At 42.3% G+C, this 15,052-nt stretch overlaps 1 protein-coding gene across 1 annotated transcript; it reads left to right on the top strand.

Moving 5' to 3' along the window:
• The first annotated feature begins 1,237 nt into the window (after positions 1-1,237).
• On the top strand, positions 1,238-14,052 carry recql4 (RecQ helicase-like 4). Its single transcript, XM_068711098.1, has 28 exons — positions 1,238-1,479; positions 1,710-1,743; positions 1,861-1,976; positions 2,066-2,212; positions 2,344-2,498; positions 3,202-4,312; positions 4,390-4,472; positions 4,548-4,647; positions 4,999-5,164; positions 5,390-5,500; positions 5,865-6,032; positions 6,141-6,233; positions 6,322-6,458; positions 6,651-6,734; positions 6,976-7,164; positions 8,769-8,951; positions 9,104-9,308; positions 9,442-9,635; positions 10,106-10,189; positions 10,462-10,599; positions 10,695-10,820; positions 10,968-11,238; positions 11,358-11,487; positions 11,678-11,838; positions 12,185-12,362; positions 12,525-12,672; positions 12,781-12,889; positions 13,769-14,052. The coding sequence occupies exons 1-28, from the start codon at positions 1,396-1,398 to the stop codon at positions 13,888-13,890; spliced, it is 4,827 nt and encodes a 1,608-aa protein (XP_068567199.1). The 5' UTR covers positions 1,238-1,395; the 3' UTR covers positions 13,891-14,052.
• The last annotated feature ends 1,000 nt before the right edge of the window (positions 14,053-15,052 follow it).

Raw genomic sequence — 15,052 nt, 5'->3', positions numbered from 1 at the left:
TTCTGTACAGGCCAACAGTAGTTTAGAATGAATGTATGAAAACTGAACAAAACAGCATACACATTTTGGATAATTAAGTTAATGCACATGAATAATGTCGTCATACACATTGAAATGGACACTCACAGGAGTGCTGGATAGTCAGAGACTACTTATAGGTTGAAGGATCTTGACATCTCAAAGCAGTGTGGCGATCTGTTACAGCCCTCATTCCCAGACTGAGTTATGCAGAGCTATACTTTGTTTCACACTGTACAAACACAATGTAATAATAACTGCATGGTGTAAAAACTACCTATTATGATTTACTGTATTTCATTTTTCATATTTTGTCACATTGATGTGCCAGCAGTAGAAAAACATCAGGGACATTAAACTTAAACTGTAATGTATGTCAAAACCTCAAAAGTGCTGAGACTGTACAGTATGTCATTAAACAGTACATTTTAAAAAGATTTTTAGAACAATGTATTTTAAATGGACAATGGCTAAAGTTTAAGTTTTGTATAAACCTTTAATATCAATTATTTCTTTATTATAATGTTTTCATTTATCTAAATCTGCAAAGAAATTAAAGTTATCAAATAGTCAAATAAATGTAGTGGAGTAAAAAGTACAATATTCCCTCTGTGATGCACTGCTGTAGAAGTATAAAATAGCAGACAATGGAAATAGTCAAGTGAAGCACAAGCACCTCAACATTGTACTTTTCTAGAGTACAGTTCTTGAGTAAATGTACTTGCATTATATTATAAACCTGATGATATTTCATCGTAATCAAACTGGTGATTATGAGTCCCTGTCCCTTTAAGAAGAAGGCGGAGTCTAGTGGATCCTGTAGGAAGTGGTGCCTGACAGGCTCAATCCCAATCCCTCTGTGTAAACCAAACCTAAACCTAAATTCAAGAGATTCACAACTATTACACAGACTATTGTTTACAAAAAATCTCTATTGTCTTTGTGTTCGCATCCCTAATAAAGTTGTTCAACTTGATTAAGTCCGCGTAGACACAGAAACCTCTAGTTTGTGAGAATGGGGGATACAAGAAGGAACCTGGCAACACAAACCGGCGCGGGAAAAATCGTAAACAAGACACGGCAGAAGAAAGCCCTTTAATGCAGTTTTTTAATATGATAGTTACGCACTACCTCTAATTATATTTGTTTTCCTAGTTTGAGTCGCTATAACTAAATAGGAGAAGAAGAAGATAAAGTAACTCACGGTTACTATAAAAAAAGGTTTTCGCTGCTAAATTCTGAAAAACGCTTAGAAATGATGTTGCGTTTATAACGTTAGCGAGCTATCGTGTTGCTGTGACGTTAGCTTTCGCCTGACAGATACTATACTCTAATTATGTGAGTTGATCAATTAAAGTTAACGTTAAAGCTGTGACCATGGATCGATACAACGAGGTGAAGCTTCAGCTGAAAAGCTGGGAACAGGGGTTCGTTAAAGACCACCAGAGGAAACCAAACAAGGTAATTTAAACCCTAAACGTGAGCCGAGAATCAGCAGGCAGCAACATAATGTCAACCCCATAGATATAGAATGTAATAAAATGATAATATATTTTTTATGCACGTCTTATGTTTTGTTTTTATTGTTGTTGAGGTTCCGTTGTTGATCTGTTGGTCCACAGGACATGCCATTAACTGCTACAGACAGTGTTGCTGTTAGTTAGTTTATTAAAATGCTCTTTCATTTCCAGGAGGACATTGACCAAGCTCCAGAGGAGACCAGAAGTGAGTAGGATCCATACCTTGCAACACCAACAAACAGAAGTATCTCTAGTCCATCTCTAGCATAGACATAGTCTGTTTAGAGACATAAACATAACACATGGTGTATCTCAATCCCAGAGCTGTATAAAGAATACCGCAGTTTGAAACAAGCCAAAGAAAACAGCAGCAGTGATGCAGCCAGCGGACATGCTGAACAGGTCACATCCACAGCTGGGATCAACACAGTCCAGAAGGTAGTTTGGAACTGTAAAAACAAACATAGACAAGTAAGACAATTTGTTCCGTACGTCTGTGACTGTCTGCTGGTTGTTGATCTACATAGGAGGCGGACTGTTGGGGTGCTCATCTGAACCGCAGTTCACTGCCTACATCTTCTCCCAGACTGACACCCGAAGACAGAGACAGTCTTATGGCTTCTGCCCAGTACTATGGTATGAAGCTTAAAAACAACCTGGCGACGCTCAGTAAGGTGAGACACACTTTGAAAAAACACTGACCATACCACATTATGGTAAGAGAGAGAACTGTACACTTAAAAACTTCTGCCACCTCACCTGAGACCTGTAAAAATGATTTCCTTATTTTATTTTGATATTCCAGGAGAGACCTCTCTCACTGAAGAAATCTGTCGTTGCCGGTCGGGTGCCTCTAAACTCCTTGAAGGACGGACAAACTGGACAGTCCAACAGCACTGTTGCTGCTGCCGCTGTCAAGATCCCTTCCTATGGCCCCAAATCCAGCCCTTTCACACCAAGGTAATGAAATGCAAGAAGGTATTGTGATTTATATCATCCGTGCATTATTTGCTGATCAATATGTAACGGCATTTTATTAATACATCAATATTGTTTAGTATATTAAATATATTCCAGAGTCCAAGATTACCTTTACAAATATCTTGTTTTGTAGGGACAACAGTCCAAAACCAATATATATTTTAATTAGTTTAATTTAAAACTATACAAAAGAGATCTTCATATTGAGAATTCTTGGCTTTTTTTGCTTCATTAATGACTGAAAGGTTTAAACAATTATTAAGATAATTGATTGTTTTTCGATCAATTAATTGAATAGTTGTTTCAGCTCGAGTTGTATTATTTTCAACACAGACACTGATTTCTTAACCATGTGCTTGAACTGAGATACTTGTGATTTGCTTTATAGTGCTGTTGTCATTTCTTAAACAGCTGCCACTTTGATGAAACAATTGCAACCTTTTGGAATTCTGAAAATGAAGTACCCAATATTGTATTAATAATGTTTTTTAATGTTCATAATGAACTATGTTCCCTTGTATTTAATTACATGTCATGCTCTTTATTAACACTACCAATAGTTGTGCTGCTGCCATTTCAAGTTTCCAAACCTGATTTAAGACCTTTGTTTGAATAGAATGACCAGCAATGGACCTCAAATGTTTCGTGAGAGCTTTCACTGTAATTGTGTCCTTCCTTACAGACGATTCAACGCTGGCCTGGGGTCTCTGGTTTCAAAGACTCCCCAGAAAGTGGAGCCTGAAGAGCCATGTGAACCATTTGAGCCTGTCAGAGACTCTTGTGAAGAACCTGCAAGTGCTGCCAGTAGTTGTAGTAGTACTAATATTAGTATTAAGAGTAGTACTAGTAAAGTTATCAGTTCACAAAATCAAAATGTCTCTCGTCCAGCTCCCTCTCCAGCCAGACTTTCTACCTTGTTGTTGTCGTTATCTTCTCCACGTAGTGCAGTAAGTTCAAGAGGGGCCAGTGAAGCTACAGGAACTTCAGGAGACAAAAAAGAATCTGTTGAAACTTTAGGAACGCCACATAAAGGTGTTGGTGAGGCAGATGTTGGAACTTTGATTAGCTTGAGAGGAAGCCCTCAGGTTGCTGGAGGTTTCAGAGGAGGAATTGGAGGCAGGGGCATTGGAGGAAAGTCCTCTCCTGCCAGCAGACTGGGTTTTGTTGACCGGAAGTGGCTCGAGAGGTGTCAGGTGTTTGGAGAGATGGGGGCTGAGGTGAAGCCGGGAGCAGGCAACCAGGAGATAGAGCTAGAGAAAGAAGGAGAGGGAGAAAAGGGAAGAGAAACTGAAGGAAAAACACAAATAAATGAAAGAGTGGTGAAAGAAGAAATGAATGCGGAGGGGGAAAGAAGAGAGGCAATAGACTTGGGAAGAGACAATGGGTTTAAGAGCATCACAAGTGACCAAACAGTCAGCGATAGTGCACCCAAATCTTCTCTAGAACACACTGGAAAAAACAGAGGGGAAGAAAAAAGGAAAAGGAAAGGAGGTGAGGAGATGGAAAGAGAATCGACACCACTGTTAACGCCAGAAAACGACATTAAAACTAGTCACAGATCCAAAGATACAAAACCGAGAAGAAGGAAAAGGCAGAGAGAGGGAGACGTGGAGGGAGACACGACAGAGGATGGAGGAGTGAAGAAGAGGCGTAGGAATGGCAAAAAGAAAGAGGAGAGCTCTGATGTAAACCCGAGCCCAGCTCAAGGAGGAGGGAAGAAGAGGAGAGCCAAGAAAAAGGGAGATGAAGATGGAGAGGCAGAAGAAGAGAAAGAAACCACGGAACCAAAAAAGGTAAGTTAGTTAGTATTCATCTCCACATACTGTGAATGCTGTGCAAATTAGTTAAACACAGTGTTGTTCCTCTCAAGGTTCCTCAGGAGAACTTGTTAGGAGAAATAGAGGAGGAATTTGGAGCCAGGAGATTGTATCACACTCAGCCGGTCAGAGCCAGGTGAGGACAAAACCATGTCCTGCTCAGAACATCTCTGTTTGTGTTCTGTGTACAAACAATTCTTCATTTGTACAGCGGCAAGAAAGGCTTGGAGGGTAACTTTGTGAAGATCAATCTGAAGAAGAAATCTCACGTCAAAGGGTACGCCGTCAGAGGTGCAGGTCTGCGGAAACAGGTACGTTTTGTGTTTGTGCCACCGATGTGTCTCGGATGAATCCTTAATGTTTAGGAAAGTCATAAATCTAAATATTAAGAGTAAAACTGAACTTCCTGACTTCTCACTCAGTGAATGATGCTCTGAAGTGTTCAGGTTTAACTAAATTAAGCTTTATAAATCAGTTTTGTTTAATGCAAATTGAAAATAAGACTAAATATGCAAAACCTGTCTACAATATCCTTCTAAAGAATGAATGCATTTGGGTGCATTTGTGAAATCTAAAGCACCAGTTTCACTTAACTTATCAGACTCGTAATGGATCCAGAGCTCTAGAAATGTGTTGTCACAGATTGCCTGTGTGTTTTTCAGTTGTACATGCAAAAGTTCCAGCTGAAAGGCGAACGCTTTGGCGGAGGTGGAGGATTTTTTGGCAGAGGAAGGCGGGGTGGGTTCAGAGGGGGGCTCAGTCGACAGGGGGACACCTGCTACAAGTGTGGAGGGACCGGACACTGGGCCATGGACTGCAAGGGACCAGGTAATACAAAGAAAACTAACACAAGTGGACTGTGGACAGTAATTCATCTCATTAATTAATATTATTTTTTATTGTGTCTGACAATTATCAACTAAACTATACTGATAACATTATCAGACCGAGCTGAACGTATCATGCTGGTGATGGTAGATTCAGCTGTTTCTCAACAGACTGTAAATATCACCGATGGATTGTTGGTGTTGACGAACAGATCTTGTTTTGTAGCCCCTCCCCCTCCTGTCCCCGAGGACCAGCCCGCTGAGGAGGAGCCGTTTGAACTGCCCACCCTGGAAGAGGTAGCGAGGGCAACAGGCACACTGCAACCTCAGCCACTGGGTACGCCTGTTGAACTCACTGTTACAGAGCGCGCTGCTTTTCATGTGACGGTCCATGTTCTAAATGATGAAAAATGTAATAATGGAGGTTTTCAGGTTCATCTTGTTTGTTAGATAAATTACATTAAATGACAATTTTGTAGGTTTACATCAATACATTTTGCATGAAAAACGTTTTTTATCACTTTATTATCATGTAAATACAAGATATTTTTCATTTAGATGCAACTTTTACGTCTTGCACTTTAGCTACAGTAATCAATACAACTTTGCAAACCAGCTCACAATTTTGAGGGAACAAAATAATCAATTATTAGTTGCAGTGTCGCAGGGGTTTCTGAGTATGATTGTCGTGTGTGTTCCAGCGTCGTCTCCCAGTATCACAGAGGAGCCGCTGCACCAACAGAAGGAGGCGGACGGTAACCATAAAGACGAGGTGTTGCTGAACGTTATTCGTCCTGACTACGAGCGCCCTGCTCCTCCACCACCAGTGGAACCACTTTATAATCTCGGAGGTGATGGGAAAGTCCAGGGTAAACACTCTTTGTGTTGTTTATAATAAAGAACCGGATGAAAATTAGACAAACTGTACATTTGCTCAAAAGTTAACGTTTTCTTTGTGGGAACGTGTGTGTTTTTAGAAACACCTGCTGAGGTTTTCGCAGCTCTAAAAGACATCGGCTATCAGTCCTTTAGACCAGGACAAGAGGAAGCCATCATGAGGATCCTGTCAGGTATGCACAGTACTCGCAGATACAAACACACATCTGTACATCTATAATCTCTTGTGTTCATGTCTGCCTCTCTCACTTGTTCCTCCAGGTCTCTCTACCCTCGTAGTGTTGTCAACAGGGATGGGTAAATCCTTGTGCTATCAGCTCCCAGCCTACCTGTACGCTAAGAGATCAAAAAGCATCGCTTTGGTCATTTCACCTCTAGTCTCACTAATGGACGACCAGGTAGTCACCTTCTCTCACACGCACCAACAAAAAGACTTCACATAAAGTGAATCATTGAAGGGTTCTCTCTCTTTTTGAACAGTAATGCAGTTAACACATTGTGTGTGTGTGTGTGTGTGTGTGTGTGTGTGTGTGTGTGTGTGTGTGTGTGTGTGTGTGTGTGTGTGTGTGTGTGTGTGTGTGTGTGTGTAGCTGTCAGGCCTGCCAGCCAATCTGAAGGCAGCCTGTATCCACTCCAACATGACGATGAAACAGAGAGAAGCTGCCATAGAAAAGGTAACAGTCGGAGGAAACGGTACATTTGTAGGTTTTAAACTCCAACATCTTCCTGCGTGTCTCAAAAAAAATGATTCCCAATCTAGAATCAAAAGCCATGTTTACGTCTAACAAGTTTCAAAACTCTTCTCCCATTCATTTGCCTATAGATTTAAAGAGAGAAATCTCAAACTATCCTGTGTTATTATTATGCGTTGGTAGTATTTTCGGCCTAAAATGTGTCCTTCCTTTGTTTCTCCAGGTGAAGTCAGGCCAGGTGTGTGTGTTGCTCCTCTCTCCGGAGGCTCTGGTTGGTGGAGGCGGTTCGGGTTCCGGGTGTCTGCCCTCGGCTCAGGAGCTCCCCCCTGTGGCCTTCGCCTGTATAGACGAAGCTCATTGTGTCTCAGAGTGGTCTCACAACTTCAGGCCCTGCTACCTGAGACTCTGTAAGGTGGGTTTAGACTGTTTTGATTTCATTTGAGGGAAAACAACATCTGGACATGAGAAGAGAATGCACAGGTTTTTATTTTGACAAATATTTAACGTCATGATTGCACAAGTGATATTGGAACAAACCAACAATTTAAGACAACCCAAGTTAAGTGCGACTTTCCACACACCAACACTAGTTCTCTCTAAAATCTGATTTAAATGTCTTAAACCAACACTAGATATTAACAAAAATATGTTTTCATAAATCAGGATATTCTGCAGTGCCTGCATGTTTTTATTTTTCTGCGTCCATACCTGATTACATTACATTTTTTACATTACAGTCATTTAGCAGACGCTTTTATCCAAAGCGACTTACAATAAGTGCATTCTACATTGGTAATCAAAAGAACTACTAGTCACCAGAAGTCATAAGTACATTTCCTTTTCCAAACAAGCATCTAAGAGCATGAAGCAGAGCATAACTCAGAGCCAAAGTACAGGGCAGAAACAAAGAAAAACAGTTAGTGCTATAAGTAATACGAATACAATAAGTGCAACAAGCTAGTATGAAAACAATAAGCGCTAAGTGGAAGGCTCAGGGTAGCACTTCCTGTAGAGGTGGGTTTTCAGCCTGCGCCGAAAGATGGGCAGCGACTCCGCTGTCCTGACATCAGTGGGAAGTTCATTCCACCACTGTGGGGCCAGGACAGAAAACAGCCGTGACCGGGTCGATCGGCCGCCGGGACCTCTGAGCGACGGGGCAACCAATCGCCTCGAGGCAGCAGAGCGAAGTGGTCGGGCGGGGGTGTAAGGCTTGACCATGGCCTGGAGATAGGAAGGAGCTGTTCCTTTCACTGCCCTGTAGGCTAGCACCAGAGTCTTAAACTGGATGCGAGCTCTTACAGGTAGCCAGTGTAGAGAAAGGAGAAAGGAAGTTGTGTGGGAGAACTTGGGGTGATTGAACACCAGGCGAGCTGCGGCTTTCTGGACAAGCTCCAGAGGTCTGATGGCCGTCGCCGGGGCTCCGGCAAGTAGAGAGTTGCAGTAGTCCAGGCGGGAGATGACAAGAGCCTGGATGAGAACCTGCGCCATCTCGTCAGTCAGGAAGGGACGAATCCTCCTGATGTTGTAGAGCAGGAATCTGCAGGAGCGTGTAACGGATGAAATGTTTGCTGAGAATGACAGTTGGTCATCCAGGGTCACACCCAGGTTCCTCGCAGTCCGAGTTGGCGTCACCACGGTATCATCAATGGTGATGGACAGGTCCCGGTGCGGGCAACCCTTCCCCGGGAGGAACAGTAGCTCAGTTTTGTCTAGGTTGAGCTTGAGGTGGTGTGTCGTCATCCACTTCGAGATGTCAGCCAAACACGCAGCGATGCGCGTCTCCACTTGGGTGTCACCGGGGGGAAATGACAAGACCAGCTGGGTGTCATCGGCATAACAATGGTAGGAGAAGTCATGCGAGCGAATAACAGAACCCAGAGATGTTGTGATGATGACTAAAATCTTGAGCACCAGTGTTGGTTTATCAGCAGCAAGACGCATATAAACATCCTTGTATGTGCGAGCGATTGCCGCAACTGTCACTAAAAAAACTACATGATGTATGTGTGTTTGTAGGTGCTAAGGGAGCGGTTGGGAGTGCAGTGCTTGCTGGGACTCACAGCCACGGCCACGCTGTCCACTGCTCTGGACATCGCACGACATCTGGACATCACCGATCAAGACGGCATTGCGGTCCGATCTGCAGCAGTGCCTCCGAACCTGCAACTGTCTGTGTCCATGGATAGAGAAAAAGATCAGGTGTGATGAGTAGCATGCGTCAAATTAAATTATAGTGGGTCTAAATATTCTTAGACCTCTGTAAATGTGTAGTTGTCCATATCCACAGACGCCGTCTGCCCCCCATGTGTCCATCTAGAAACAATCGTAACTTCCTGTATTTATCTATGTAGGCTTTAGTGTCCCTGTTGAAGGGCGATCGTTTTGGTTGCCTGGACTCCATCATCGTCTACTGCACCAGAAGAGAGGAGACGACTCGCGTGTCGGCGCTGCTCAGGACCTGCCTGAACGGAGTGCTCGTGAAAGAAAACAAACAAACCAGCAGCAGCAGCAGTCAGACACAACACAACCCCATAGGACAGAGAAAGAAAGAGCTGGGTAAAGGAGGAATAACTCATATCTTTGATTGGAAAGCTGTCTGAATCCATCAAAAAGCATTTACTCCATCTGATTATTTCTACTTTGTCTCTTGTCTACTGTTTCCTTACTGCCCTGTGTTTCTACATTTTAGCAAGGAAGAAGATACGTAAACCGCTGAAATGGCAGGCGGAGTCGTACCACGCCGGCCTGTCGGCGTCAGAGCGCCGTCGTGTCCAGAACAACTTCATGTGCGGGGAGCTCAGACTCGTGGTGGCCACTGTGGCATTTGGGATGGGCCTCGATAAATCTGACGTCCGCGGTATCATCCACTATAACATGCCGAAGGTGGGCAGAGGTTTGATTTATGTAAAGCAAAAACACACTTTGTAATCACTTCGGACCTTTTACATGTAATCTACAACAGTGTCAGGTTTGAAAACATTTTTGTGAAGAGAAAACAAAACATAGATGAAAAATTTAAGAAATGAATTCCATTCCAAAACTCCATTTGGCAGGTGTTCCGGAGCTTTCGTTCATATCATATAACGTTCATCAGCAGATGGAGTTTGCCCAATTGTCATGCTTTGGTAGATGTTGAAATTTCCATTTAAAAAAAAAAATGTAAACACATGTTTTCTACCTGTTAAAAATGTAAATGGATACAAAAGGTACTTTGTTTGATAGATTCCATTTGATCTTAAACCCAGATCTTACAACCAAAACCTTAACTCTGTGCTAAAACTAGGGCCCACAAGTCTTTGTCTACACTACATCCGTATTCCCTTACTGGTGGTAACTGTTTTGCTGTTTTTCAGAGCTTTGAGAGTTACGTTCAGGAGATTGGGAGGGCAGGAAGAGACGGAGATCCAGCGCACTGTCACCTCTTCCTGGACCCCGAGGTGAGACTGTAGTTATCGGTCTATTTTTAATCCACTCATTCTCAGAATTTCTGGGCCGACAGTAAAACAGTATATAACATGGTACAAATGTACGTATTTATATATATATATAGTTCAATACTCTTCTGGTGTGGCTCTCTGGTGGTCTTCTTTAGTGCTGTCATTTACAGCACACAGTATATTTTGGGTATAAATGATATATGTGTGTGTGTGTGTGTGTGTGTGTGTGTGTGTGTGTCTGTGTGTGTGTGTGTGTGTGTGTGTGTCTGTAGGGTGGGGACCTCCATGAGCTCCGCCGTCATATCTATGCGGACACAGTGGACTACTACACAGTCAAGAAACTGGTCCAGAAAGTTTTCCCTCCATGCAAATGTAAACAGATACACCAGAAACAACAGGAACTGGAACAGGTAACTGTGGGTGGGTGGTTTACATACTGTTCAATAAGTAGCTTTGAGACCATGGTAGTACAACAACAACAACACTAAACTGTCTGTGTGTAAAGGACATTGAAGATTGCGAGCTGATGAAAATGATGGAAACGATGGATGCGTGTGATCAGGAGAGCAGCCTGAACCCCGACACTCAGCAGCGCATAGAACAGACAGACACACCAGTGTCTACTGCACAGGTAACTTAAAAAGACAATGCTCTTTTATGTCTTTTTATTCTTTCTTCTTCACTCTTTCATCCAATAAAAGACCATTAAAATGCAGTAAATAGAAGTTTTTGTAGTTGGACAAAATGATGAACGATTTGTCCTTGTTTTCACCGCAAGGAACCGTTGCATACCGATGCAGCGGGACAGCCCCTCCAAGACGGTAGAGATGAAGGAGAGGAAAAGGAGGAGAAGAAAGAGGAGCAGACAGCTGAACATGAAGCTGACGGTTCGATGAAGCACAGTGACGTGGAGGCAAAAGGAGCTGTTGATTGGCTAAGGGACCAGGAAGAGGAAAGCAGCGATTGGCCCAGAGAGCGAGTGTGTCACACGCATGAGCGAGCGATTCCCATCCAAGAAACTGTGGAGGCTCTGGACATCACAGAGGAAGGTAAGTGGAAACATGAATGAATAGCTCAAAAGAAAAATAGTTGTTGATAAGTAGAACAAGACCTAATTGTGGAAAATTCCCTTTCTTTTTTCCTTCCTTTGTGTGTTTGTATATTTTAGGTGTAGAAACGCTGCTCTGCTATCTGGAGCTGCATCCCCAGCGCTTTGTCGAGCTTCTCCACCCGACGCTTTCTGTGTGCAAAGTCAGCTGCTATGGTGGACCAAGACAGCTCCAGAAAATCACTAAAATGTATGAAGTTTCAGTTTTTCTGTGGGATGCTCCGATATGGGACACTGAAAAAGATGCATAGTCTGCAACATGTGTGCATGAATGTTTGTATAACAGATACATAGTTGTACGTAGACATGCTGAACAACGCTGTTATCGGATATTTCAAATGAGAAATTGCATGACAAACACTGTTCAATCTGTTCCACAGTTGCCCTCCGATTGCTGTGGTGTTGGCCAGAAGGCGGATGGCGGGTGAGCGGGTGGAGACCTTCGATCAGCTGGAGTTTGATGTTGTCGAGGTTGCGGACACTATGGGATGGCAGCTTCCTCTGGTGAAGAGAGGAGTCCGACAGCTGCAGTGGAGCAGTGGTACGTGTATGCACCAATAAAACATCCCGAAACTCTTTTACTCTCTTTTAATCTGTTAGCAATACATCTTTGTGTTAAATGTGGGTTTGGGTTTTTCAGGGTCTTTGTGTTTCTTTTGTCATTTTCTACAGAATTCAAAAACCTCAGGGAAATATCCTCACAGACACAAACGCAAAACACAGCAGGAAAAAAAAGAAGCATATTTTGAATGAACTCATGTCCCACTGTAGAGCCACCGGTCTTACTCAGACTGTCTGCCTCTAACCTCCTTTCCTGTGTGTTCTGTTTCTATATAAACTGACGGATAGAGACACTCACCAGTGAATCACAAATGTTTGTGTTTCAGTTGGCGGACGTAGCGGTGTCCACGTTGAGTTGTCCTCCTTATCTTTCTACTTCCGTTCCTTCGGCGACCTCAGCGACGAGGAGATGGACAGAGTTTGTCACTTCCTCCATAATCGAGTGCAGAACCAAGAGAGAACGCAGCTCTACCAGCTGACCGCCTGCTTCAAGGCCTTCAAAAGGTACACACCTTCACTTAAATGTATCAATAAATGCTACAATTTTCTTTATAAAATGCTGTTTTAGACTGCTAAAAGATAAATTGTTATCCTCCTTATTGGTCAGCATGCTTGTCTACATTACCTTGTGTCCGTGTGTAACTTTGTGTGCGCGTTGTGTTGCAGTGTTGCCTTCCAGAGTGCAGCATCCTGTCTCGAAGATCTGGATGAGAGTCGCAGTCTCCATCTGAAAGACCTTCTCTCCGAGTACTTCGACAAGAGGCGGGATCGAGGCCTCGCGCCGGTGGACATCGAGGAGCTCGACAAATACAAGGTCGAACACACAGAGTGGTTATCGGGAGTTAACAGCTGAATTTCTGTCTTGAATGTTCTGGATGTTGTGGTTTACTTGTGTGTGTGTGTGTGTTTGTGTTGTTTTTAGTTGTTAGACTGGGAGAATCAGATCAGAGCGGACATCAAAAGTTTTCTCTCCAACCGAAGTGATGAGAAGTTTTCTGGAAGAGCTGTTGCTAGAATCTTGCACGGCATAGGTGAGAGCACATGAAGCTCACAGTACGTCGGGTGATCACGGGTTTAACACTGCAGAGTGCATCATTTTGATTGGTTCAAACAGCGTATAAACCACAGAGCTTTGTTCTATAACAATTCTGCGCCTCAATACAAAGCTATTCAGGGAACATGAATAAAAGGACTCTTGACCTGTAGAGGGTGTTAGAGGATCAATGAATAAATTGTGAGCTCGATAGTGTTTTGATCCTTTTTACTTTTGAAATGCACCACCTTTAATGTTCTCTTTCACACAGGCAGATTTGTCATTCTTCATTCTTCATTTCTAATTTGATCTAAAACACACACACAAAGAAAAATCCCTTTTTCTCTTTCCAGACTGTTTTAACTCCTCTCTATTCATATGGTGTCTTCTCATGAGTACGGTTATCTTACACAGGTGTGCTCACATCTTCACAAACCTTTATCTCAGCTGTCCAGCAAACATGTAGCCTGTATTTTACAAGTCTGCTCTCCTCTTAATTGGTATAGCTCAAAATCACAAATTGACGTCAGATGGCTTTACAATCTGTACACATGTGACATCCTCTGTCCCGGGACCCTCACATCGGTACAGGAAAAACTCCCTCAAAAATATCCCTTTTAAAGGGGGGGAAAAAGCAACAGGTGTGAAGTTTCCCGGTGGTCTAAGTGTCCGTGCCAGCAGTTTGTATGTGTAATCAGTAAATAAATTAGAAGATCTTCTGCCCTGGACAGAATATCTTATAAATTGTACTAATATGATAACTTCTGGTATGTGTTTTACTTCTTTTCTAAATATATTAGAATGTCAATAAACTGACATAAAGTGCATCAAGTTGTCAGCTGTGGATCGACATATGTGCTTAATTTCTCTGTTTTAGGCAGTCCTTGTTATCCTGCTCAGATCTACGGCAGGGACAGACGCTACTGGAGGAAGTACATTCAGTTTGACTTCAACCAGCTCATCCGACTGGCCACGCAGGAGATCATTCGCTTCAAGTGAACGACCAAGTGCACATCACACATGTCTGCACACATGCACCATTCACTTACTCCCTCACTCGTACTCTTCGGTCTGGTTTTGATGGATTTAATAGATTTAACACTTGTTTTGTTTCTCATATTAATTTTATTGAATCATGTTGAATTATTTAATCTGTGCTGTTTTCTACAATATTAAGTGTTGATACATAAAAAAATATACATTTGTTTTTCTTTGAAAACTGTTATTAAATAAATAAATTGTTCTATTTTTCTAGCTTGGTCTTTCATTGACATTTATTTAAATACTTCAGGAATATCTCCTCAGAATAGAACAGATTTGTGTCGCAGAGATGAAAAGCTCTTATCTTGTTTTAGTGGGTTTTATTAATACATGGACTCAAACCTCCGAGAAAATAAAAGTCCTGACCCAGAAAGAACTCATACGAGGAAGTAAAAATAGAATTTCTCTTTTTATTGTACCATTCCACTGTCACAATGTCACTGTTGACTCTTAACTTCTATTGACTGGGATACAGCTCTTGTTAAACATTTTGTGTAATGATTAGTTACTTTCTGAAGTTGTTTGTGAAGTTTTTTCCTTGGTTTCTCTCATCTTTGTTAAATATTTACTCAACTTCAACGGACAGGTGAATTATAAACGGGTTTCAATTGTGTCTCGTTACTGTAAAGAGCAGCAGCAGCATATTAAACCAAAGTATTTTTACTTTCATTAAATTAATCCGGTTAAAAAGATAAAACATGCTCTTTAGAATGAGGCAAATTAAAGCTATGCTAACCAGCAGTGCCTGAGCCCTCTGTGTTTTAACAGTGGACTCTGGCTTTCACATATCTGCAGTGACTCTGACAGCATGTCATAAAATGTGGAGAAATCTGCCTAGGAAATGGAAAAACTAGGTCATGAAGTCCGCCTTTTCTGGGAATGGTCAGTGGCAATGATGTTTAACAATGCATCATCAACAGCCACTCCTCTGGAATGTTTTTCAATTTAACAAGACTGTCACTTTGGCAGCAGTAGAGTTAACTCATCAGAAAAACAAAACGCAGTTAAGAGTCTCACAGGAAGTAAACCGATGGTTCCCCTCAGGTGCTCTTTGAGAGCCCTCAGCCTGACCTGGGTATGCTCCAATGGTTGGCGGACAAAATACAATTCAACGTTTTTT

Source organism: Cebidichthys violaceus, unplaced genomic scaffold, assembly GCF_023349555.1.
Source record: "Cebidichthys violaceus isolate CVI_PGR_0920_01 unplaced genomic scaffold, fCebVio1.0.p SCAF_16, whole genome shotgun sequence".
NCBI lineage: Eukaryota > Metazoa > Chordata > Actinopteri > Perciformes > Stichaeidae > Cebidichthys > Cebidichthys violaceus.
This window is presented reverse-complemented; position numbering and strand designations above follow the sequence as displayed.